General features: G+C 44.7%; 3 protein-coding genes across 3 annotated transcripts; 2 read left to right on the forward strand and 1 right to left on the reverse strand.

Moving 5' to 3' along the window:
* Window positions 1-1,936: 1,936 nt before the first annotated feature.
* Window positions 1,937-16,454, forward strand: xdh (xanthine dehydrogenase). The gene is made up of 35 exons (XM_058050887.1): window positions 1,937-2,392; window positions 4,465-4,522; window positions 4,766-4,862; window positions 4,997-5,105; window positions 5,375-5,501; window positions 5,573-5,634; window positions 5,712-5,786; window positions 5,854-5,934; window positions 7,151-7,295; window positions 7,367-7,459; window positions 7,516-7,667; window positions 7,741-7,834; window positions 7,909-8,018; window positions 8,259-8,443; window positions 8,511-8,673; window positions 9,713-9,802; window positions 9,870-10,039; window positions 10,162-10,288; window positions 10,546-10,665; window positions 10,735-10,831; window positions 11,629-11,753; window positions 11,820-11,953; window positions 12,027-12,114; window positions 13,122-13,208; window positions 13,275-13,466; window positions 13,538-13,683; window positions 13,739-13,820; window positions 13,892-13,987; window positions 14,055-14,258; window positions 14,322-14,374; window positions 14,438-14,552; window positions 15,063-15,128; window positions 15,193-15,381; window positions 16,007-16,174; window positions 16,254-16,454. The coding sequence occupies exons 1-35, from the start codon at window positions 2,336-2,338 to the stop codon at window positions 16,302-16,304; spliced, it is 4,008 nt and encodes a 1,335-aa protein (XP_057906870.1). The 5' UTR covers window positions 1,937-2,335; the 3' UTR covers window positions 16,305-16,454.
* Window positions 16,455-16,668: 214 nt separating this feature from the next.
* Window positions 16,669-22,321, forward strand: LOC131104106 (tetraspanin-7-like). The gene is made up of 7 exons (XM_058050899.1): window positions 16,669-17,891; window positions 19,157-19,345; window positions 19,902-19,976; window positions 20,076-20,171; window positions 20,282-20,437; window positions 20,505-20,588; window positions 20,685-22,321. Exons 1-7 carry the CDS (start codon window positions 17,811-17,813, stop codon window positions 20,751-20,753), a joined length of 750 nt encoding a protein of 249 aa, XP_057906882.1. The 5' UTR covers window positions 16,669-17,810; the 3' UTR covers window positions 20,754-22,321.
* On the reverse strand, window positions 22,264-26,029 carry si:ch211-207l14.1 (E3 ubiquitin-protein ligase RLIM). Its single transcript, XM_058050900.1, has 4 exons — window positions 25,667-26,029; window positions 24,559-24,789; window positions 23,072-23,170; window positions 22,264-22,991 (listed from the first exon to the last, which is right to left on the reverse strand). Exons 1-4 carry the CDS (start codon window positions 25,916-25,918, stop codon window positions 22,881-22,883), a joined length of 693 nt encoding a protein of 230 aa, XP_057906883.1. The 5' UTR covers window positions 25,919-26,029; the 3' UTR covers window positions 22,264-22,880.
* Between the last annotated feature and the right edge of the window lie 106 nt (window positions 26,030-26,135).

Consider the following 26,135-nt stretch of genomic DNA (forward strand, 5'->3'; position numbering starts at 1 on the left):
AGTTATTCTTAATTGCCAATACAGTATTCCATTTTAAGTGTGTGACCAGTACAGCAGCTCTACTTTACAAGGGATAAAGGCCCATTCTCATCTGATAAGGGAGCTACGTTTTGTACAAATAAAAGTGCTAATCCTATCCTAGCTTACATTAAGGGGACCTATGATGCTTTTTTCACTTTTCTGGATTTTGTATTGAATGTTGTTTTTTGACTTTTGTATTCTGGCGTTAAACAATGCCAAAGTTTCAGATAATGATGTTATGATGTTATGCAGAAAAATGAGCACAATATGTCCCAGATAGGTGCACGTGGTGTGACACGCCATGTATGATCCGGTTATTTGCAGGATTATTTGACTTGATCGTGGCCAACTGCATTAAGATGGTCACAAGTTGAACACGAGTGAACATGCTTGACACAAGCGTCACTCATCAGTTGTCGCTGTGGAGGAAGGAAGGCTAGTGCGTGATGTGATGTCAGGGGTCAGGTCGGGGAATCGATCCTGTATTAGCCATGACGCAGGCTATGGCTGCTTGGACGATGATCATGGATGATGTGGGATTTACAATATTACCATATTTTCTGGACTATAAGTCGCTCCGGAGTATAAGTGGCACAAGGCCAAAAATACACAATTAGGTAGAAAAAAAACATACATAAGTCGCACTGGAGTATAAGTGGCATTTTTTGCGGGTAATTTATTTTCCTACTTGACCAAAACAGACATTAGGTCCTCTTGGAAGGCAAGTTGTACCAATAAAAGAATAGAGAACAGGCTGAATAGGTGTAAGATATGCTAACACAATGCTTATTCAGCTACACAAAAATAAACATGAACACTTTTTTCACTTATAAGTCGCTCTGGAGTATAAGTCGCAGGAACAGCCAACCTATGAAAAAAAGTGCCACTTATAGTCCGGACAATACGGTGTATCAATCTTGAGTCAGACAATAGATTGTCACAGGCACTTGGTCAGGTATACGTTCTTTTATTGAAGCGCTAGCTGGATCAACAACGCGTACTTTAACTTTAACTGTTGTTTACAAGTACTGTGTACATGCAATATAATGTATGAAGTATAAAACATTCAGAGGATGTGAACGTTGTACCTTGTTTACTTCCCCGATGACCGTCTCCACTTGTTTTGCAATCAATCAATGAGTGTCCCGCAAGCTACCCAGAATGCTTTGCAGCGGGAGTATATGTGTAGTTAATTGTAGTTAATTGTAGTTAGATGTTGAAGTGAATTCCCACATGTTGCAGGTGGATTAGATGGTTCTATGATTATTTCCTGTGTCACTCAAATGTCACAATAGTATCGCTTCTCATGTTGCTGGATAGGCCTTCAATGATTTCAAAATAATAATCATTTCCAAAGATACTTCATGCCAGATTGAGATGCTCGTTTGATCACTCTGATTTTGGAAAATGTCTGAGCTCAGAACTCCTTTATGAGCAAGTCAGCATTGTTGAAAAAGGCTTCTGAAATATTTGGGTTTCAAGGTTTTGTTAGCAATTGAGCGCAGTAAAAACAAGTCAATGTTTCATTACTGGTCAGAAGGAGTAAGAGCTTAGCGTTGTCTCATTAACACACGTGTGGAAAAGGACATATGAACCATATGATGCAGTTTGAATGCGGATTGCGTGTAGAAAGGCCATCATGTGTCATTTCAAACAATATGTGAAATGTTGAAGATATGTGAAATGGAAGCAGACTAGAATCATGATGAGCATTCTTCAACTAAATGTTCTTTTAACCTCACTTGTTCATGTAAAACTGATGCACAACATTTGTTGGCCTTTACACTGAGACACCTTCCCATCTGTGAATAATTACACAGACCAGAGAATTTGTTGCGCTGTGTCAGGATTCAAAGTTCACATGCGATGCCGGAGATTGCTGGAGACTTGTGTCCCCACTGGATTATTTATTTATTTATTGATTGATTTAAAGAGGGAACGGCACATATTCATCAACATTTACAAATGTAAATATGCCAGATTTTGGCCTTATTTTAGCTCATTTCCATCTGCAAGACCCCCTTGGCAGGTTGATGGTAAGGTATACGTACAAGACACTGTGCAGACTAAACACAGTGGGACAAACCCAGGGACAGTAGACTAGTATAAAAAGACAAAGAGACATATTGCACATCATCCATCAAGCATTTAGCAAACTATTTCTGGATGATGGTGGCTTGGTCGCAGCTTGTGGGTGGTTCGGGACTGCAGGGGCAGGGCGGAAAGCTCACACCCCCTTGTAGTTCTTACAACTGTAATTAGACTCTTGTCAGGTCAGAGAGGTCTCATACGCTTGAGGGAACGGGACAGCAACATGGGGGACAGCGAGACCGCCGCTGATGAGCTCATTTTCTTCGTTAACGGGAAAAAGGTACGTGTATGTTCACCGAACTCAATGATTTATTGTGACAACGGCTCATCCAGATTTAAGGTGATAAACGTTGATGGTTGCAAATACAGCAAAAGTCATCATCTTCTGACTGTGGTGTTCCATGGAGCCATGCACCCCTGCCTATGGGATACATGGCAGTGCTTCCCAAATTCACCTAATTGGGCATTTGACGTCATATTATTCTACTTCCACTGAAAACTGAAGCCATCCCAGCCAGTATATTTGATGAAAAATGAGTACTTGTGAGGAGTTCCCAAAAGATTAGGACTGCTAAAAGCTGTCACCCAATAAGGCCTGCATATTAATTTAATATCAAACAATCGGGAAAGTTCAACAAGAAAATACTTACAGTACAATAAAGCGTCATTTTCATGGGAACCCCCGGGAGTAGGAAGATCCAAATAATAATAATCTTCAAGATTAAACACTCTCAATGCACACAATAACAAACGTATTTGTTTATATACCGTAGGCACACAGAGCAATGAACAATTTGATGCTACGTCTCCTTGATCAGACGCACCCGTACCTGTGAGAGTTAGGCACTGATTGTTTTTATTTTTACTCACGTACCCCCGTTACAACTGGTGTACCCCTCGGGGTACGAGTACCTCATTTTGGGAACCTAGGCCATTCAGCCAATGATAAACTACTGTGGATTTTGCAGATTTGTGTATTTCTAAAAAGGCAGGGACAATATTAACAGTGTAAAGATTTCAGTCTGGCGGTTAATGTTGTTAATGTTAAGTACAGTCAGAATCACATTTGAGAAAAGAAGAACAAATAAAAACGGAAACAATTGGCATAAAACTTTTGTGTAAACTTTAGGAATTGTTTTGCTAAAGTGTTTGAGTTTTAAAGCAAAGTGGTATCGTATCGGAATCTGCTGTTGCTGATGTTTTGACATATTTGTCACACATACTTTCTTTCCATCCATCTAACTACACCCATTCCTTGTTTATGGCGGTTCATTGGTTCCACACCAAACTGTGACATGGCAATTTAAGACACAGAAGACGTAATGTCCATTCACACTTTGTAGTTTTTTCTATTTCTGTATAGAATGGACCTCTTAGTGACCAGTGTAGAATAGCACACATCACAACATGTCTCTGAATGTCTTCCCATTTTGGTTCATTTAGCCATTTTATGGTTGAAGGCCACAACTTTTGCCTAATAGGCCACATTCAACCACGAAACATCGATGATTTATTCAATAGATTTTGAAACTTATTTTAATATGTTGAACTGTAAAACATGTATATTAAATAAAATACAGTAATATATTAAGATTTAGTCCAAATGTTGTACTCATATGAAAGATTTTGGTCAAACAGAATGTCCACATTTAGAACATTGAAACAGGCTTCCTTGTTGTACACATGCGCAGTAATGCTAAGTAGCACCAGTTGATAAAGTGGCATGAAACAGGCTTCCTATTTGTACACATGCGCAGTAATGCTAAGTAGCACCAGTTGATAAAGTGGCATGAAACAGGCTTCCTATTTGTACACATGCGCAGTAATGCTAAGTAGCACCAGTTGATAAAGTGGCATGAAACAGGCTTCCTAATTGTACACATGCGCAGTAATGCTAAGTAGCACAAGTTGTGGCATGAAACAGGCTTCCTTGTTGTACACATGCGCAGTAATGCTAAGTAGCACCAGTTGATAAAGTGGCATGAAACAGGCTTCCTATTTGTACACATGCGCAGTAATGCTAAGTAGCACCAGTTGATGAGGGGCCACGGCTGGACAGGACACCGACAATAGGTTTGCTAGTCACTAATACGGCTCATGAATGTACTTTATGTATACTTTACGTACTTGGACTTGAGTAAACAGGTGCGGGGGATAAATGCAAAGCGAGGGAAAACGAAACAGAGCAACACAGGAAGTGACTACAAAATAAGGGCATGAAACAGGAACTAAGGCATGAAGGGAAACTAACTGAACCGTCACGGATGCTAACTCCCACATGGTGACAGTTATAATGTAATTTATCGCTCCGCAGTCACCATGCAGCATAAATGAAAGGAATTTGTTGTGCAGGTCGTGGAGACAAATGCAGACCCTGAGATGACCTTGCTCACATATTTGAGGACGAAATGTAAGTCACATACACACACACACACATTACATGATAACAAGTTTGACCATTTACACCCCCCCCCCCCCCCGAATCCCAGCCAAATTTATTGGTACTTTAGAACAATTCCCATGGAATCCAATCAGTCCCACACGGGGACACCACGGGGCCCATTGACATGTTATGGGCTCGTCTCATGACCTTCTTCAAACTTAATAGTTGTGGAAACAGTCCTGATGCTGTGAGGAATTGTGTTCTTCCCAGTGGGCCTCCCGGGAACCAAGCTGGGCTGTGCTGAAGGCGGATGTGGAGCGTGTACAGTAATGTTGTCCAAATATCAAGCGTCCACGCAGCAGCTTGTGTATCCTTCACGTCCTCGTTTGCGTTCCAAAGCATCTGTGCTGGCCTGCCGTCACGTGTTGCCATCTGACAGCAATCACACATTGGTTTAGGATGTAGGATTTAGGATGCAGACCGCTCCTTAGCGTCGCTCAGTCACTATGCGGTCAATGCCTGCCTCGCCCCAATCTGTTCCTTGCATCTGGTTGCCGTGACGACCGTGGAAGGCATCGGCAGTGTTGCTCGACAACTGCATCCTGTGCAGGTAACAGATGAAAACGACCCTTTCATTCTATTTATACTGATGTTGCTTATGGATCATTTTGGTCTTCATTTGATGATTTTACAGGAGAAACACAATAAGTTTAAAATAGTAAGAAACAAAACACAGCAACAAACACGGTACTCTGTTTAAAATCTCCACAAAGGGAAGACTTTTTCCAACTACTCTATTTTTAACGGCAGTCAAGGTACCTCGAACTAGCACATTTGGCTTCCCAGAGCGTTACTGACGAGAACTTCTCGTTGTTGTAGGAGCGAATAGCGAAGGCTCACGGCTCTCAGTGCGGTTTCTGCACCCCAGGAATTGTCATGTCCATGTACGCGCTGCTGAGAAACAACCCCACGCCCAAAATGGCTGACGTGGAGGAGGCCTTTCAGGGTACAGCTTGTTTATGCAATCCTGGCATTTGTATGATGTGCATGATTTCAACAAAAGGGACTTATTCCAAGGAAACCTTTGTCGCTGCACTGGCTATCGACCCATCCTGGAAGCCTACAAAACCTTTACCATGGTGAGAAAATTCTAAAAGGGACTTATGATGTGTGTTACTGCACTTCCACTTAAACTCCATGTTGGATTTTCCCTCAGGAGGGCGGATGCTGTGGGGGCAGGGGGCGGGAAAATGGCTGCTGTATGACCGATGCTAACGGAGATAATGAGGAGGTAAGTGAATGAACGGAAGTGTGTTGAGTTGTACCAAAACTGGATTGATAGGACCTTCCATTTTCAGCCGACCTCGGCGCTCTTTAACGCCTCTGACTTTGCACCACTTGACCCAACGCAGGAGGTCATCTTCCCTCCAGAGCTCATGGTGAGAAATAAACACTCATACATTGGCAGCATCACGCTTCTGGCATTAAAGGCCGTGTCTCACAATAAATACTTCATACGTAAACAGTAATCCCTTCTTTATCTTGGTTTGGAGGTTCCATAATAATAAATCATAGGTGAATTTCAGTCAAGTGGGATTCCTTATTTATAAATGGAATATATTTGTCCTTGGATCATAGAGATTATATATATATATATACATATATTTTTGTATTATTAGAGCCCTCCGGGCATGGACTAACACCCCTATAGTCACCGTTACCAAAACCACAGCTTTTTTTTTTACTTTATCTTTTTCAATTTCTTTTAAACAAAACGTCAACATAATACAAACAAACTCAAAACAAAAAGGGGGCATACACAGTTTCCAAGTTAGGATTGACATCGTGTAATTGGAGTCATTTCCTTGGTTTCTGTCCGTGGTCAGCCATTTTTCTCCACATATGTCTTCTTCAGTCCTCAGTCTATGTGTGAATAGTTCCAAAGCCAGTCCTCCAGTACCGGGGGTCTTGGTTGAAGCCATTTTTTGGTAATGGCTTTTTTACACGTTACCAACATGATTTAATATGAATACATATCAATATTAAAACCACAGCCTTTTGTATGACACAGAACTCCATGACGCCACGCATGTGCAGGCCAATACGGCCATAGCTTCCACAAACGTCCTGCATACTAGGCTAGCTATGGTGGGAACATCAGTGCACCACTTTGCTGCAGTCCTGACTGGATCAGGACCAGAGCTGCACCGTAGTCGGTGTGAGGCCGGTGTCAGTGTAGACGCATGTCAAGTCCAAGTATGCAAGTACACACATGGAGACACGTTCATTCGTTCATTTTTACTGCTTATCCTCATGAAGGTCTCGCAGGTGCTGGAGCCTATCCCAGCTGTCTTCAGGCGAGGGGCCGAGAGCCAATCCCAGGGCACATATAGACAAACAACCATTCACACTCACATTCATACCTATGGACAATTTGGAGTCGCTAATTAACCTAGCATGTTTTTGGAATGTGGGAGGAAACCGGAGTACCCGGAGAAAAGCCACGCATGCACGGGGAGAACATGCAAACTCCACGAGGGTGGAATTGAACTCGGGTCTGCTAGCTGTGAGCCCTGCGCGCTAACCACTCGGTTGAGCCCCAAATTGAGACACAGTCCAAGGTAGTGGTTGTTTTCTTGCCCTGGACCCGTCTAGTCCCTCAGCAAAAGTCAGAAGATACGTTCGCTGCGTTTCCATAACGACCAAACCACGTGGCTGCAGCCTGACAACCTGGATGAGTTTCTGGATCTGAAATGGAAACACCCGGAAGCCCGAGTGGTGGTGGGAAACACTGAAGTGGGTGCGTGAACCTCCACATCCAAGACCACGGTAGCCAACCATCTGCTGACTGGTGCGTGCTCGTGCGTGCAGGTGTAGAAGTCAAGTTCAAGAACCTGCTGTATCCGGTCGTTCTGGCGCCCGCATTGGTCCCTGAGCTCCACAGAGTGACACACACTGAAGACGGTCAGTACTGACCTCAAGCTGGTAGAACACACGTCTGACTTTGGGCGTTCTCGCAGGGATTGAGTTTGGTGCAGCGTGCACGCTCAGCCAAATGGAGGCGGTGCTGAAACAGGCCGTGGTGACGCTCCCCCCGCACCAGACCGAGGTCTTCCTCGCCGTGCTGGAGCAGCTGCGCTGGTTTGCTGGCCAGCAGATACGCAACGTTGCGGTGGGTGGAGATGCTAGCTGCAGGATGTGGACATTGGACGTTCAGACACTGAGCAGGTGTGCGTGCGTTTCAGGCTGTTGGTGGTAACATCATGACCGCCAGCCCCATATCAGACCTCAATCCTGTCTTCATGGCGGCCGCCTGTAAACTCACATTGATGGACAAAGGTAGTCAACACGTTTGCCAAAGCGTTCAATTCCGCTGACTTGTGTGACCTTTGACCCTTTTGTCTGCCGGCCAGATGGCAGCCGTGTGGTTCAGATGGACAACGGTTTCTTTGTAGGCTACAGGAAGACGCTGCTCCGACCGCAAGAGGTCTTGCTGTCCATCCAGATCCCCTTCAGCACCAGGGTAGATGCAACCCGGCACGCCAGCTGACCACCAGCTGACCACCAGCTGACCACCAGCTGACCACCAGCTGACCACCAGCTGACCACCAGCTGACCACCAGCTGACCGCCAGCTGACCACCAGCTGACCACCAGCTGACCACCAGCTGACCACCAGCTGACCACCAGCTGACCACCAGCTGACCACCAGCTGACCGCCAGATCTCCTCTGAGTGCTTACAGTTCCTGTTTGTCCTCCGTAGAATCAGTTTGTCTCGGCCTTCAAGCAGTCCCCTCGCCGAGAAGACGACATCAGCATTGTCACCGCTGCCATGAGCGTCACGTTCAAAGCCGGCACAACAACCGTGGAGGACATGAAGCTGAGCTACGGTGGCATGGCGGCGACCACGGTGCTAGCCAACAATACAGCACAGAAGGTCCTGGGAAGGTAACGAGCACCAAGGTGGAGATCATTGGAGGGACTACGGTAGCTGATGCTCTGGGATGTCGTCCAGATGCTGGGGGGAGGAGATGCTGGAAGAAGCGTGCCGCTCGCTGGCGGAGGAGTTGAGCCTTGATCCCTCCGTGCCAGGAGGCATGGTGTCGTATCGGCAAACACTGAGCCTCAGCCTCTTCTACAAGTTCTACCTGACTGTGCTGCAGAAGCTCCGACGACAGGTCAGCTGACCAGGAACCAAAGTGGTAACCTAATTCCAAAATCTCTTAAAGCAGGGGAGACCAAAGTGTAGCCCAGGGTCCCAAAGGAAACACCCCCATCAGGAGGAACCTGGAACGTGATTAGAATGTGACAATATGATAACGTAGTGGTTTGGCACGTTAGCGTTAGCGTTAGCGTTAGCCACCAAATCAAATTTTAATGATTTCCAACTTGGGTGTCACAAGATCTCACCAGATTCAAATGTTTTCTTACTCAGAAAATAAAAACTGTATCATGAGTACTAAACCTGAGATGATAATTAACTAATTAATCACGCAATAAATGACAACTAACTTCAGAAAAAGTATTTAAAAATTTTGAGCATGGAAAAATATTCCAAGTCTGTTCGCACTGTTTTGTTTTCTAAAAGATGAAATTATGAATAGCTATAAAAGAAGACAAATGGATTGATGTGTTTTTCTAAAACGTTTGCTCGAGCAGCTAAGATGTTTGTATGCTGAGGGCGACGCATCCCAGAAAACATTCAATTCCATCCTCAGCCATCTCAACATTTGTTTTAACAAGGATACAAAAACGCTACAGACGAACAGAGCACAGTCAGAGCAGTGAATACATATGAACATATATAAGTTTAGGAGTGTTTAAAATGTAAGCAAAGTCTCTATAAAAGTTATTGTTAGGGTTTACAGCCTTGAAACATTCAATATGACAACTTGGCTACTTTGCTGATTTCACTCACTGCGGGCTATTAGGGGACCAGACCCCCATGTTGGGGAAACTCACATACATTCACATTAAATGTGACATTTAACAAAACTTCAGTGTTTTTTTACTGGGTATAGTGGTTTTATTATTGCTTCTTTCACGGGTTCACCGGTTCCACCCTGCCCACGGATCGATCCCAAGTGGGTGCAGCCTTTGGACAGCCCTGTAATAATAATAATAATAATAATAATAATAATGATAATAATAATAATAATAATGATGATGATAATAATACTAATAATACGAAATAATGAGTTGGTTGTCCCCTGGCAGGGCATCAATGTGGAGGAACTCAGATCTGACTTGGTCAGTGCAACAGAACTTTACCACTCAGAGACACCATCCAGCGTCCAGATCTACCAGGTAGAGTATCCGTCCGTTCAGGACCATAAGGGCCCATTAAAGACCTCATGAAGTCTTTGGCCTGCAGGAGGTTCCAGAAGGTCAGAACCAAGGTGACGTGCTGGGCCGCCCCTTGATGCACCTCTCGGCTCTGAAGCAGGCGACGGGTGAGGCGGTGTACTGTGACGACATACCGCTATTTGAGAAGGAGCTGTACCTGGCGCTCGTCACCAGCAGCAAGGCGCACGCTCGCATCCTGTAAGACTCCGCCCACTCCATGCTCACTCCATGCGCACTCCATGCTCACTCCATGCTCACTCCATGCTCACTCCATGCGCACGCCTGCTCCGGCTGGCTCTCACAAAACCGTCCTTTCCCAGGACCATCGACTCGTCAGCAGCGGAGCAATGTCCTGGCTTCGTTTGCTGCGTCTTTGCCGACGACGTTCCTGGTAGCAACGTCACTGGAAAGGTGGTGCATGATGAGACCGTCCTTGCTGACAGCCAGGTATGATTTGGTCTGGCCCAATGTGCGGTCCAGGGGCCATTTGGGACCCCCGCCTTATTTTTCAATGGCCCACACACAAACCAGCCCAAATGATGTTACAATGAGACAACTTCAAGTGGGGTAAGCTAAGTTTGCTAGGCTAGAATTCTTCTAAAGACGCCACCATCAGGCACATGTGGTAGAGGTTCCTTATTCCCTAGCAGCAAAAGAAAAACTAATATCAGCGTGCCGCCCAAATTCTTCATCCCCCGCTTCAGGTGACATGTGTGGGTCACATCATTGGCGCTGTGGTGGCTGACACGCAGCTTCATGCCCAGCGAGCCGCCAAAGCCGTCCGGATCCAGTACGAGGAGCTGCAGCCCATCATCACCATACAGGTGACAATACCTGGATCAGACGGCACCTCTGAGAACGCATCGATTCGAGCTGTTCTGATTTGTTCCCAGGAAGCCATTGCTGCCCGGTCCTTCTATCAGCCAATCAGAACCATCCAGAACGGAGACCTGGAGGCAGGGTTTACACAGGCAGACCACATCCTGGAAGGTACCGATGTAGGCAGATGGGCGTGCTCCAGTTGCTCACATGACCAAACTAGCGGTGTCAAACATACGGCCCGTCGGCTGGATCAGGCCCGCAGACAGGTTTAATCTGGCCCGTGAGACGATTTTATAAAGTAGAAAAATGAGATGCATTTTCAATAAAATGTAACTGCTATTCTAATTACGTCCACTGGATGGCGCTAGAGTAATTGTGTTAAGCAGGCAAACTGTTTATACTCGTCTTCAGATGCACAGGATATCAATGAATAGATATGTGGGAGACATTCCAAAAAATCCAAGAAGCGGGATATAACTTTCCCACTTTTGGACAGATTTAGTAGAGATACTCAATAGTTTTAGGCCACCATTAAATGTACACAAGTACACACAATGTACACAAGCTCTGCAACCATTCTGTCCAGTGGACAGTCATCAATCATATCATAATCATTATCATATTAGTAATTATAGTAATATTTATAGTATATTACTATAGTATAGTAATATTTAGTAAATATTAGCCTACTATTATTACTATCATCATTATGCTTTTTCTGATTATTACTACGACTAGTAGTAGAAGTCGTAGTAGAAGTCTAGTATTAGCCTGCTTTTGCCCTATTATATAACATTTGTCAGATTTTTTTTGTAAAAAAAAAAACAAAAAACAATATAAAATCATTTATTAATTTGACGCCACTGCTTGTTTTCTGATTTTACCGCTGCGGCCCACTTGGAAGTAGATGGTCCTAGCTAAAATGAGTTTGACACCCCTGGACTAAACGGGCTGATTGCTGACAGGTGAGATCCACATCGGCGGTCAAGAACATTTCTACCTGGAGACCAATGTGACTGTGGCTGTCCCACGAGGGGAAGATGATGAAATGGAGATCTTTGCTTCCACTCAGAATCCCTCTGAGACACAAGTGAGGGAAAACTGAAGAGTTGAGAGTTTGATTGTAAAAATCTGATTTGATTTGATTTCAATTCAGTTTCTGGTGGCCAAGGCTTTGGGCATCCCCGCCAACAGGGTGGCCGTCCGTGTGAAGAGGATGGGTGGAGGCTTTGGGGGAAAGGAGACTCGGAGTACTGTACTCTCCACCGTGGTTGCCGTGGCAGCACACAAGTGTGGCTAAACCAATCACTCCAACATGTTTGTAGCAACATGCCAGCGTGGTTGTTGTCTCTGTGTACGGCAGGCTGCAGCGGCCCGTCAGGTGCATGCTGGACCGGGATGAAGATATGTTGATCACTGGAGGGAGACATCCTTTCTACGGAAAGTACAAGGTAGGACTTCACCCTAGCGGAGACGTAAGGGGCTGGCGTGGACGTTCATCTGAAGGAAAATAAATGACAACAAACTTCCTTGTTTGCCATCGCTGGAGGAATGGCCAATTTATTATTATTATTATTTATTATTATTCAAAAATAATTCAATAATAAAGCAGAACAGATGACAGACAATACACACACATACACAGTACACATGTAGCTGTACTTGCAATACATACAGCAACTTCTGATCAATACATGACCATTTCAGACTTTAAATTATGTAACAATTGAAGCACCCACCCATTTCTGGTTAAGCCACGCCCAGTTCCGGTTTACGCCCCACCCATTTTTAATGAAACCCTGCCCAATGAGATAACTAATGAGATGTGAGCTGGCTATAATTGATGGATAGATGACATATTACATAACAATAACACAATAATAACATTCACTGATGTTGTCTTGTGACAACTTATATAACTTATATAACCCTAACCCTAACCCTAACCCTATAACACACAAAAAGGTGATACAGACAACAGGAAAATCAAATTAAATCCCATACTATTATGATTAAATGATTAAGATTCATAACAAGTATTTACTTACTGAAACTGATAGATTGACTGCCAATAAAAACGCATGCAGAAGTAAATCCAGTTTTTGTTCTACTAAAGATTTTGTACTAATAATAGAATAATAATAATAATGTTTTTTTTCAGTACAAATTTAAGGGCTAACAAAACAGAGATCGCTGCTCCTGATAGTGGCTGTATCTTCCAGCCCATCTGTCAATCACTTCTACTCGCTGTCGTGGCAACTAGACATCCTTTGTCTGTTTTCAGTAGATCCACTGCGGTTATGTTGATGTGAGGCAGCCAATCCAAGGAATGTCTACGTAGTACTGAGTACTTAGTACTCAGTACTTAGTACTTAGAGGAAGACTTACTCCGTTAATTGCAAGAACATTGCAGTCAAACCAGACAAACATGTGAAGTTGCGTTCCCTTGCTGTGATAGGTGGGTTTCCTCAAGAGCGGGAAGATTGTGGCTCTGGATGTGTCGTACTACAGTAACGTCGGCAACTCCCTTGACCTCTCTCTAGCGGTGAGTATTCTCCACAGTACTATTTGGTGATGATACTTGGACTTCAATTGGACCTTTGTCGTGGAGGTCATGGAGCGCGCTCTGTTCCACATGGAGAACTCGTACAGCATTGCAAACGTGCGCGGTCGCGGCTTCCTGTGCCGCACCAACTTGGCGTCTAACACTGCCTTCAGAGGCTTTGGAGGCCCGCAAGGCATGCTGGTTGCTGAGAGCTGGATAACGGATGTAGCCCAGATCCTGGACTTGCCAGCCGACGAGGTCTGCTAGCAAAATAGCTAGCTGGCGAAAAAGAAGCGTCCGGTCACTGTCCGCCATTTCTACTTGAGCAGGTTCGCAGGATGAACCTGTACGTCCAAGGAGACCTGACACCGTACAACCAGGTCCTGGACCAGTTCACGTTGGACCGCTGCTGGGACGAGTGCCTTTCCCGCTCACAATACCAGCGGCGGCGAGCTGCCGTCGAGCTCTACAACAGGTGGGTTGATGTTTGGTCTCATCGTTGGAATGTCACATGGAGTCTTCGCTCACAGGCAGAACCGCTGGACCAAACGAGGCCTCGCCATCGTACCGACCATGTTTGGCATCAGCTTCACCGTTTCCTTCCTTAACCAGGTCTGAGCCAGACGCCATTTTCAAAGCATAAAAGGATGAAGCTTCAGAATAAAACTCTTTTTTGTTTCTAGGCCGGCGCGTTAGTCCACATCTACACGGACGGTTCGGTGCTGCTGACTCATGGTGGGACAGAAATGGGACAGGGTCTCCACACAAAGATGGTCCAGGTATCTTGGGGGCCCAAGCAGATTGGTGATCTAAGACTTCGCTTATGAACAAAGCCAACTGTCCCAGGTTGCCAGCCGGGTTCTCGGTGTCCCCTGCTCAAAGATCCACATAACGGAGACCAGCACTAATACGGTCCCTAACACAAGTCCCACCGCTGCCTCGGCCTCCTCAGACCTCAATGGTGCTGCTGTGAAAAATGCCTGCCAGATACTCAACGAGCGCCTGGAGCCCTATAAAAGCCAAAACCCCAAAGGATCATGGGAAGACTGGGTGAGTACGCAACACTGGACTCAAAAGTCTGAACCACAATGACTTGTTGCATCCGAGTTGCAGGTGAAAGCAGCCTACTTGGACCGCGTCTCCCTGAGCGCCAGCGGCTTTTACAAGTACGTCCATGTTGGATCCACCTGACGCAGGAAACGAATCCACCAGTCCCCCTTTTTCTCTAGGACCCCGGATTTGGGATACCACTTTGACACCAACTCTGGCCGAGTGTTCAACTACTTCAGCTATGGAGTGGCCTCTTCTGAGGTGGAGGTGGACTGTTTGACTGGAGCTCACAAGGTCTGGAAGCCTAACGTGACTCAACTGTACCTTAGTATAAGTATAAGTACTTATACCGTATAAGTAAGGTTAGCGTACTCCTATTTGACAGGTACGAGTACGAAACCAGTACATTTCGTCATTATTTACGTTTCAAGAAAATGCTCATATATTCCCGAGACAGACAGGTGTCAGTCAAAGGTGATGGGTGGTCTCATTGGCATCCACGTCACTGAGGCATCAGGCCTAGTTCCCCTTGAAATGTAGTTTTGTCTTCTTCCACGAAGCCATCATGAAACAGGCGTGATACAGATAAAGTGGTCTACTCGCTCATCCCTGGTCGTCAGCCTAGGACAAGAACTGCGTTTACGTCGCTCACATCTACATCATCCACTCTGCTTGCCTGTTGTAATTCCTTACAAATCTTTTTGGTTTTTTTAAATCAGCCAATTTACGGGGGTTTGAGTGCTGAATCCCGAATGTGCGAAAATCCTTTCCTTGTAAAACTGACCCTTTTTTGTAACGTTGCAGAACCTGAGCACGACCATCGTAATGGATGTTGGCGTTAGCCTCAACCCAGCCATCGACATCGGTCAGGTGAGTCCAGACGCCAACCCCAAGCTAAGACGTTAGCGATGCCATGCTTCCTGTCTCTCCTCAGGTGGAAGGGGCCTTCATGCAAGGCGTGGGTCTGTTCACCCTCGAGGAGCTTCACTATTCCCCCCAGGGTGTCCTCCTCACTCGGGGTCCAGGTTCTTACAAGATCCCGGCCTTCGGTGACATTCCGACCCAGCTAACTGTTTCACTGCTCCGTGACGCACCCAATGACAAGGCCATCTTTGCCTCCAAGGTTGCGTGGTGCTCTATGGATGATGGATTATGGATTATGGATGATGGATTATGGATTATGGATTATGGATGATGGATGATGGATTATGGATTATGGATGATGGATGATGGATGATGGATGATGGATGATGGATTATGGATGATGGATGATGGATGATGGATTATAGATGATGGATGATGGATTATGGATTATGGATGATGGATGATGGATGATGGATGATGGATTATAGATGATGGATGATGGATTATGGATTATGGATGATGGATGATGGATGATGGATGATGGATGATGGATGATGGATGATGGATGATGAATGATGGATTATGGATGATGGATGATGGATGATGGATTATGGATGATGGATTATAGATGATGGATGATGGATGATGGATGATGGATGATGGATGATGGATGACGGATGACGGATTATGGATTATGGATGATGGATGATGGATTATGGATGATGGATTATGGATGATGGATTATGGATGATGGATTATGGATGATGGATGATGGATGATGGATTATGGATGATGGATTATGGATGATGGATGATGGATGATTGACTGATTGATTGACATGATGAGATGTCAGCAGGATGAAAGTGATGTGTTGTCTTTGTCAGGCTGTGGGTGAACCTCCTTTGTTCCTGGCATCATCCGTTTTCTTTGCCATCAAAGACGCCATTAGTGCAGCACGGGCCGAGTCGGGCATCACCGGCCCGTTCAGGCTGGATAGCCCCGCCTCCGCAGAGCGGATCCGAAATGCCTGCAGTGACCGTTTTACCAAGCTGGTAAGAATCAGCAAATGTCATCACGTTGTTCTCCAACATTTAGCATGGAAATCAGCAACAGCGGGTCTTTGTGTGCTAGTGTCCTCCAGCAGAACCTGGAACCTTCCGCCCTTGGTCTGTGCAAGTCTAGTTCTCATCTCCCAAACCAGAACCAGACATCACAGGATGGAGATCCACACTTCAAGAAGAAGAAGAAGAAGAAGAAGAAGACTGAACTCAATCTGTTAATTTCTTCTGGCCACAGCAGAACTGATTTATTAGACATTGAAAGGTTGAAGGAAAATACATTTGTTCTCAATCAGAAATCACTCCACACTCTTTATTGATCTCTGGTTCTACCATATCTTACTTATTGTGTGGAAATATGGGATAATAACTATAAAAGCAATCTTCACTGGCTAAATGTACTGCAAAAAAGGTAAGTAAGGATAATTCATAATGCCGCCTACAGAGAACATACTAACTCCTTATTTCTAAAATCACAAATACTTCAACTTGCTGATATAGTTCATCTTCAAACAGCTAAAATAATGCATAAGGCTAAAAATAACCAATTAGCTAAAAATGTCATCCAATACTTCTCTACAAGAGAGGAGAAATATGATCTCAGGGAAGAAGTACATTTGAAACACTTCTATGCTAGGACTACGTTATGCTAGCCATAGCATTTCAGTATGTGGAATCAAACTATGGAATGGATTGAGTAAGGAAATCAAACAATGCACAACGATGAGCCAATTCAAGAAACAATACAAGCAGTTGATGTTTGCTAAATCCAAGGATGAAGAGTCTTGAACCAGTCATGATGTGCTATATATATCACTATATTGACACGCACTATGGTACACATTATGGCATTGGATGCTCATATCACCCAGTACTTTGCTATGGGACAAAAAAATTAAATAAAATTAAAAAAAATTTTTAAACCTTAAACTATATTAGGAAAGCAGGAAGTGAACAAATGTAACAGTTAGTGATTGTAAAAGTACCACATGGAGGGGTAGGATTTAATAAGCTTTGCTTCTTCCTACTCCTTTTGGACATGTGGAACTGGGAACTGATTATGGGATGCACTCAATTGGAATCTGATGCATGTTCAAATGAAATTAAACCATTACCATTACCATGACCATGACCATTACCATTACCATTACCATGACCATTGAGGGTGATGACTAGCATGTGTCCTTCATATCCGGTCATATGAAACAATAAATGATTTAGCCAGCACAACTGCCGAGCTCAACGTTTGCTGGTTTGTTCCTTCAGAATAAAACTGAGAGTTGAAATGTTGAATGAAAGCTAAACATGCGCTGTGAACCCAACATCTCCAAGCAGCTGGAGATGGAGATGTTGGGTTGTGGTGCCTGCAGCTGATTCACATGGCGCTGTCACAGCTTCACTCTCATGCTAATTGTGTGGTGCGGGTGTGAAGTATGAGCTTCTCCGCCATATGAGGCCTCGCTCGGTGCCGCCGTGTTCCAGTGTGAGCATGACAGATGAGCTCGGCTGGGCTGGTCTGGTCTGGTCTGGTCTGGTCTGGGGTCCAAGTAACCGTGTGCCTGGGATTTCATTGTGAGTGAGAAAGGCAGCAGCAGACGGACAACGAAGGAAGAAAGTGGAGAGTGGAGCAATGGCGCCGAGGAGGATGGAGACCAAACCGCTCATCTTGTGTGTGAAGACGCTGCTGCTCTTCTACTCCTTCGTTTTCTGGGTGAGACGCCGCTTTCTTTGGGCTGATCTTGGGTTGACGCTTTATTGTGAAAGGTTTAAGGATGTTGGGCTTCAGGAGTCAGGAGTCATGGAGAAAAGAAACATTTGAAAAGCCTGGTCTAAGAAGTATACGCAATAAGGGTGAGGGTGAGGGTTAGGGTTAGGGTTAGGGTAGGGTGAGGGTTAGGGTGAGGGTTAGGATTAGGGTTAGGGTGAGGGTTAGGGTTAGGGTGAGGGTTAGGGTGAGGGTGAGGGTTAGGGTGAGGGTTAGGGTTAGGGTTAGGGTGAGGGTTAGGGTGAGGGTTAGGGTTAGGGTGAGGGTTAGGGTTAGGATTAGGGTTAGGGTGAGGGTTAGGGTTAGGATTAGGGTTAGGGTGAGGGTGAGGGTTAGGGTTAGGGTGAGGGTTAGGGTTAGGGTTAGGGTGAGGGTTAGAGTGAGGGTTAGGGTTAGGGTGAGGGTTAGGGTGAGGGTTAGGGTTAGGATTAGGGTTAGGGTTAGGGTTAGGGTTAGTACGCAATAAGAACTCAGCACCCAAAGTCGTACTTGAGTCAATAAAGTAAAGATACATTCCAGGAAGATGACTTCAGCAAAAGTCCAAATTGACTCGTTTATTCTTAGAACTTGAAGTTGGAACTTGAAGATTTGTGACGCGTTTTAGTGACCTGAGCGAATTAGAGTGTCCAACAATGGATGAACAATTTGGGCAAAAACCAAGTCATACGAGAAGTGGGGCGTTCAAAAACCGAGGTTTGACTGTAGAGTATTACCCAAACGTGTCCATTTGCTGCACTCATGTAAACATGTATGTATGGGTACTACTGTAATACTAATACTTAATACTTGTACAATACTTATACCTATGCAACACTGCATCTGAGGTCAGAGTTCAGGTGCTGAATCATCTGCGGAATGGCGAGAAGCAGGGCGGGGCTCTCACACCCAACTGACAATGAAGAGAGGGTCTAACTGGGCCAACCAGATGAAAACATCCACAACATGAAGATGCTGGTTTCACTGGTTTCACTGGTTTCACTGGTTTCACTGGTTTCAATGGTTTCACTGGTTTCACTGGTTTCACTGGTTTCAATGGTTTCACTGGTTTCACTGGTTTCAATGGTTTCAATGGTTTCAATGGTTTCACTGGTTTCAATGGTTTCACTGGTTTCACTGGTTTCACTGGTTTCACTGGTCTTTCTGTCCTGACTCGGCTTGTGCTTCTTTCCACCGGCCAGCTAAACTCCTCCTCCTCCTCCTGCTCCTCACAGGTGACAGGTGTGGTCCTCCTGTCGGTGGGCCTATGGTGGAGGTTCATGCTGAGTCCTTACACGTTGCTGATCTCCAGTGCGCCGTCCAATGCTCCCATTGTCCTCACCGGCACCGGAGCTGCCATTGTTCTCTTTGGGCTGTTTGGCTGCTTCGCCACCTGCAGGGGGCGGCCTTGGATGCTTAAAGTGGTGAGAGCGAGAACCCGGGTGTTGACTTGCAGCTTCTCCTGATGTTCAGGATGATGCTGAAACATATATGGATATGAAACATACATATTTCTCATATCAGCTCTTCATGCTGTGAAATCCATTCCCCTATGCCCCTTATCCTCACTAGGTTTTGGGGCATGCTGGAGCCTATCCCAGCTGTCTTCCACCCTGGACTGGTGGCCAGCCAATCCCAGGGCACATATAGACAAACAACCATTCACACTCACATTCATACCTATGGACAATTTGGAGTGGCCAATTAACCTAGCATGTTTTTGGAATGTGGGATATCAGTAGCCATATTTGGTCATATTTGGTCATATTTGGTCATATTTGATCATATTTGGTCATATTTGGTCATATTTGGTCATATTTGGTCATATTTGGCCATATTTGGCCATATTTGGTCATATTTGGTCATATTTGGTCATATTTGGTCATATTTGGTCATCCATCAGCAACATTGTTTACTTCATATCATGTGACTGTGACCTCTGACCCCTGCCTGTTGCTGTCTCCCGTCTGTCCATACCAGTACGCTGTCTTTCTGTCTCTCATCTTCTTAATCGAGCTCATCGCTGGAATATCAGGCTTCATCTTCCGTCACGAGGTTTAACCGCCGCGCCTTTGAGCAAACATTGACTTGACCGCAGCTTCAGTCATGTGACCGCAGTGTTTCCTGTGTGGCTTTGTGTGCGTGCGGGATCAGATCAAAGGCACGTTCCTCACCACGTTCAGCGAGGCCGTGTTGCGATATGACGGACGAGGCGACCTGAGTGTGGCTGTGGACGATGTCCAGCGCAGAGTGAGTACTCCGGTCGTGTCGGCCGCCCTACACGCGTGTCGGTCGCCCTACATGTGTGTCGGTCGCCCTACATGTGTGTCGGCTCATCACATGCTTTCTCAACTCTGCAGCTGCGCTGCTGCGGCGTCCACAACTACACGACTTGGTTGGCTAGCGACTACTTCCCAACTGGCGGAATTCCGGTCAGCTGCTGTGTTGCTTTCTCCGACTGCAAAGAGTCAGACCTGAAGAATTCCACGCTGGCGGCCCACAAGGTCCACAAGCAGGTGAGAAGTACTGAGGTCACCAGCGTGACCGAGCAAAGCCACTGAATGAAGACCAAACTACCTGCAGGGTTGTTATGAAATCGTGACTTCCTTCATTGAGAGCAACATGGGAATCATCGCCGGGGTGACCTTTGGGATCGCCTTCTCCCAGGTGCCTTTCGGTCTTGGCCAGCAGCAGAGCTTCCACCATCACCAAAGGTAGAACGCAACATCCTGTACGGACTCTAACAACATTTGTGTGCTGCAGCTCATCGGCATGTCCTTGGCCTGCTGCCTGTCCCACTTCATCCACACCAACCAGTACGAGATGGTCTGACTCGGCACCGGTGGGATGTCGCCATGGAAACCTGCATCGCGTTCTCTCTTGTGGAAAACACACAATTGCTAGCTTGTTTGTTAGCAGCGTCCTGGTGATTTTGGACCAGAAAGCTAAAGTGGATGCTACATATTTGACATTTACCCTATTTTCTGGACTATAAGTCGCTCCGGAGTATAAGTGGCACAAGGCCAAAAATGCATCATTAGTAGAAAAAAACATACATAAGTCGCACTGGAGTATAAGTTGCATTTTTTGCGAGTAATTTATTTTCCAAACTACTTGACCAAAACAGACATTAGGTCCTCTTGGAAGGCAAGTTGTAACAATAAAAGAATAGAGAACAGGCTGAATAGGTGTAAGATATGCTAACACAATGCTTATTCAGCTACACTAAAAATAAACATGAACACAAAAGGTGTCCAGTGTTTATGGAACATAAACACTTTTTTCATTTATAAGTCGCTCTGGAGTATAAGTCGCAGGAACAGCCAACCTATGAAAAAAAGTGCCACTTATAGTCTGGAAAATACGGTATATACAGTGGTGGCCAAAATGATTACCTGACTGATCCGATATCCGATAATATTGATCTTTTTCTTTAGCCTCCAAAACCTGATTTCATTTCATAATGTTGATGAAAAAAGCACAACAAAGTCACTTGAGTCCTGCTCTTTTTATCCACTTTTAACCAAAATATTTGGTGTGCCAGGCTGCACGGTGGATGAGTGGTTAGCATGCAGACCTCACGGCTAGGAAACCCGAGTTCAATCCCACCCTCGGCCATCTCTGTGTGGAGTTTGCATGTTCTCCCCGTGCATGCGTGGGTTTTCTCCGGGTACTCCGGTTTCCTCCCACATTCCAAAAACATGCTAGGTTAATTAGCCACTCCAAATTGTCCATAGGTATGAATGTGGGTGTGAAATACATAGAAATGTATCATTATATTACAGTAAATATTATTTTATTACAATACGCTAACTATTTCCGCAGTTTTTGAATGTTTAATCTCCTGGCTGATTTGGCCGAATTGTAGGCGGGACCAATGTTGGTCCCGCCTACAAGTGTTGTTTAATTACTTCCATCCACTCCTAACAGTTAGAGTACCTACAGTACTTCTATCGCTATTCTCACACACTTCTCTTGCTCTGTTGTTGACGTTCTTCATTATCCTCATCCTCGTTAGCGGCACGGCTCTGCAGCTTCTTATTATCCAAATAGCTTTAGTGGGCTATCTTTAGCACGACAATGCTAGCTGCTTAGCACCATGCTTCATCCTTCCTTCAGCACCACGGCCCAGACGGTTGGTGGCCCGCGTGCTCGGAGGGATGCCTCTCAGCTGGAGGAGGATTAGAATAATAATATCATATATCATATTAACAATATCATTATTATTATATATAATCTATGTAATATATATAAATATATACAACATATAATAATAATAATAATTATTATTATTAAAATTCAGGATTGAAGTGAAAGCAGGGGATAAAGGAAGACCAAACTTTTAATGTGTGGTGTACACACAAGACTTTAATACAAGTATTAATTCTCATACTTTTCATAACTGCATTCAAAACTGTCATGATGACCAGAGAGCTACGTTCCAATCATAAACTGTAGAAGGTTCCTAAAATATTGTGACAGGTCAATAACCCTCAATAGGTTATTACTTAGGCCTATAAATATTTTTTCAAATCGTGCAATAAATATTTTACAATAAAAATAATTTTTTTTCATATTTTTTATGACCTCTCATGGCCCACCTGCAGTACCACCACGGCCTACCAGGGTGCCGCGGCCCACACTTTGGGAATCACTGGTCTAGGGCAAAATGATTGTTGTTAGAAAAGAAAATAAAATAAAATAAAGTTACACTAAAGTGATTCATCACAGGAGTTGGGCCGAAGTCCACTTGGCCACTATTCCGTCTCTTCTTTAGTTTGCCCGTCAATCCAAGGAAACCTTCTCCACATTCTCCAGGGAAGGAAAATTCAGTCTTTCGGTCTAACTTGATTCAAAATGATATTACAAACAATGAAGTTATTCATTTATTAATATCAACCCACCCACCCGGTGTCTCAGTGATTAGTGAGTCTGGTCTCAGGGGTGGTCTCGGGGGTCTCAAGGCACACTGACCTTGGTGGAGCTCCAGTAGTCCCCCTGCTGTGGCGTCAAGACTTGGATGTTACATGTGGGACACAACTGTTTCTTCCATAACCATTCCTCTATGCACTGGAAGAGCAAACAGTATTATATTAGTAATACGTTAGTATACTAGCTAGTATATTCACCCAAACATCACGCCATGTTACCTCTCGATGGAACGTGTGTGTGCACTGCAGCTCTCGGAGGCCACCGGAACCTTGGTTGAGGGTATTGCGGCATATTCGACACGTGCTGTCTGCATCACTCTGTAATACACAGACACGCATACTTTATATTAGGTTCTTACGTTACCATATGCAAAGAGTTCAAATGCCAAAACACACACAACTTCTTTTACTCACAACAAAACTCAGTGTGGTTTGCAAATTGAAAAGGTTTTTAACAATAAAATAATAAAAAGGAAATCAAACAATGCACAACGATGAGCCAATTCAAGAAACAATACAAGCAGTTGATGTTTGCTAAATCCAAGGATGAAGAGTCTTGAACCAGTCATGATGTGCTATATATATCACTATATTGACACGCACTATGGTACACATTATGGCATTGGATGCTCATATCACCCAGTACTTTGGTATGGGACAAAAATAAATAAATACATAAAAATAAATCATAAATAAAAAATTTATACAATAAATTTAAAAAATTAAATAAAAACATAAATTATATTAAATAGAAATAAAATTAATAAAAAAATAAAAAAATAATTAAAAAATAATTTTAAAAAAATATATATAAATATATATAAATAATATTAAATAAAATAAAGTAAAAACACCTTAAATTATATTAGGAAAGCAGGAAGTGAACAAATGTAAGAGTTAGTGATTGTAAAAGTACCAGATGGAGGGGTAGGATTTAATAAGCTTTGCTTCTTCCTACTCCTTTTGGACATGTGGAACTGGGAACTGATTATGGGATGCACTCAATTGGAATCTGATGCATGTTCAAATGAAATAAAACCATTACCATTACCATTACATTACCATTACCATTACCATTACCATTACCATTACCATTACCATTACCATTACCATTACCATTACCATTACCAAATACAAAACATCATTCAGAAACGAATGCATTTTGTTTTGCAAATAAGCCTAGAAAACAAATTCAAGTAAACTCACGTAACTTCAAGTAAGCACAATAACGTAAGCACAATCTTACGTGTGTCACATGACTTCTAGCACTAACCTTCGCCTTGCAGTTGCATCCACAAACACAAACTTGGATTTATACCCAATTGCCAGGAGCGACCTGTCATTTGTACGCCACAACAGCAGGCCGCCCTGTTGAGTCCATTTCAGGCTGCCAGGACACACCTGACCCGCTCCGATCTGGCTAAGATTCAAAGGTGTGTTCAGGTACTGTTGGGGAATAAACCCCTATATACCAGTAACAGTATACCACACCAATAACTAATTCAAACAAGCAATGCGGACCATGAAGGATTTCAGAGTTTGATGCCTTGCTCAAGAGCATGTTAACAATGCTCAGGAAGTCATCTGTTTATCTTTATCTGTGGCGGTCTGCACCATGTTTAGAAACTTTCCACCCGTTGGTGCCACAGCCGAGCCCTGGGTGAGCTGCTGATGTCATGCAGTATGTTGCCATGGTTACCACCCACCAGAGAGCTGGCGTTGCGTCTCCTGAACTGAGTCTTTCTGTCAGGCATAATGCACTCGGGGATTGTGGGTATGAGGGAGGACCTTCGCTCGGCCACAGGCGCATTGGAAGCAGCATCATGCTGTGATGGGAGGAGTCGGCGAGAGGACGATCGCCGCAAGAGGGTCCCGGCTGTCACCGGAGTCTGGGTGCAGGAGTGGACATGAGCCAGCTGCATGGTGGACTGGGGCGCCTGCACAGACCAGTTGAGGTGGAGTTACAATAGATTCATCCAGTAGAGACCAACCATCATTTGACTCATGCCTGCCTTAACGCTAGCCAGCATATTCAACATATGAATATGACATGTTCTCCCTGTGCCAAAAAACAGTCCAGGGTGGACCCCGCCTCTCGCCCAAAGACAGCTGGGATAGGCTCCAGCACCCCCGCGACCCTCGTGAGGATAAGCAGTATAAAATAATTGAAAGAATCTCTTCAATAATTTTTTTTTTTTTTTTTAGGAAAACAAGATACGGCCCGGGCTGCACGGCAGACGAGTGGTTAGCGCGCAGACCTCACGGCTAGGAGACCAGGGTTCAATTCATCTCTGTGTGGGGTTGGCACGTTCTCCCCGTGCATGCGTGGGTTTTCTCCGGGTACTCCGGTTTCCTCCCACATTCCAAAAACATGCTAGGTTAATTAGCCACTCCAAATTGTCCATAGGTATGAATGTGAGTGTGAATGGTTGTTTGTCTATATGTGCCCTGGGATTGGCTGGCCACCAGTCCAGGGTGGAAGACAGCTGGGATAGGCTCCAGCACCACTGTAACCCTCGTGAGGATTAACTCAGACTTAAAAATGAGTTCATAAGAGACCAAAAAGTTGACAGTTTGCTGATGTTGTTTTGGCGTCAATAGATGGAAGAGATTGTTGATGTTGACGTAGGCTCTTACCCTTAATGATGGTCATGGGAGTCAAATGATTGCAGTCGTTATTCAGCATATAGTGTATTCTAGTGTATAGTGTATTCTACGTATGTAACCGTAAACGAGGACCACCTATATTAAGAGAAATGATGGGTGATGTTCCCTTATGAAGGACATGGCTCTGAAGGACAGACTAGATCTTACCAGACACGGCAGTGATGAGCGGCGCTTTGATTGAAGACGGACTGCAGACTCCGAGTTGTTCCTGCTTTCAGCTCTTTCATCCGCTTCATTGTCCGCGTCCTCTTCCGGTTTGTTCTTCTGTTGTCCACCCCGGTACCGCTGCATCCAGGCGTTGAAGATCTTTGCATCATCATCCTCCTCCTCGTCTTCTTCGTCTGCACCCGAAGGCCTCGGATGTGCCGGAAAGACTTCAGCTTGTTCATCTGAGTCCATTAAAGCAGGCAACGTTCCAATGGGCTAACAAAGATAATCAACAGGCTCGTGTTTACGTGCCAACTGACGGACATGCTGCAAACCGTCACTTCTTCACTCACGCTCGCTTTAAAGCCCGATAATCCATTTAGTGAAAGACAGATTAAGGCCTGGTTAGTGGATCCAAGGCAGAGCCACGAAAGCTGACAAAGACAAGAGTCACGTATTTACTTTGCTT

The sequence above is a fragment of the Doryrhamphus excisus genome, chromosome 16 (assembly GCF_030265055.1).
Source record: "Doryrhamphus excisus isolate RoL2022-K1 chromosome 16, RoL_Dexc_1.0, whole genome shotgun sequence".
NCBI classification, from domain to species: domain Eukaryota; kingdom Metazoa; phylum Chordata; class Actinopteri; order Syngnathiformes; family Syngnathidae; genus Doryrhamphus; species Doryrhamphus excisus.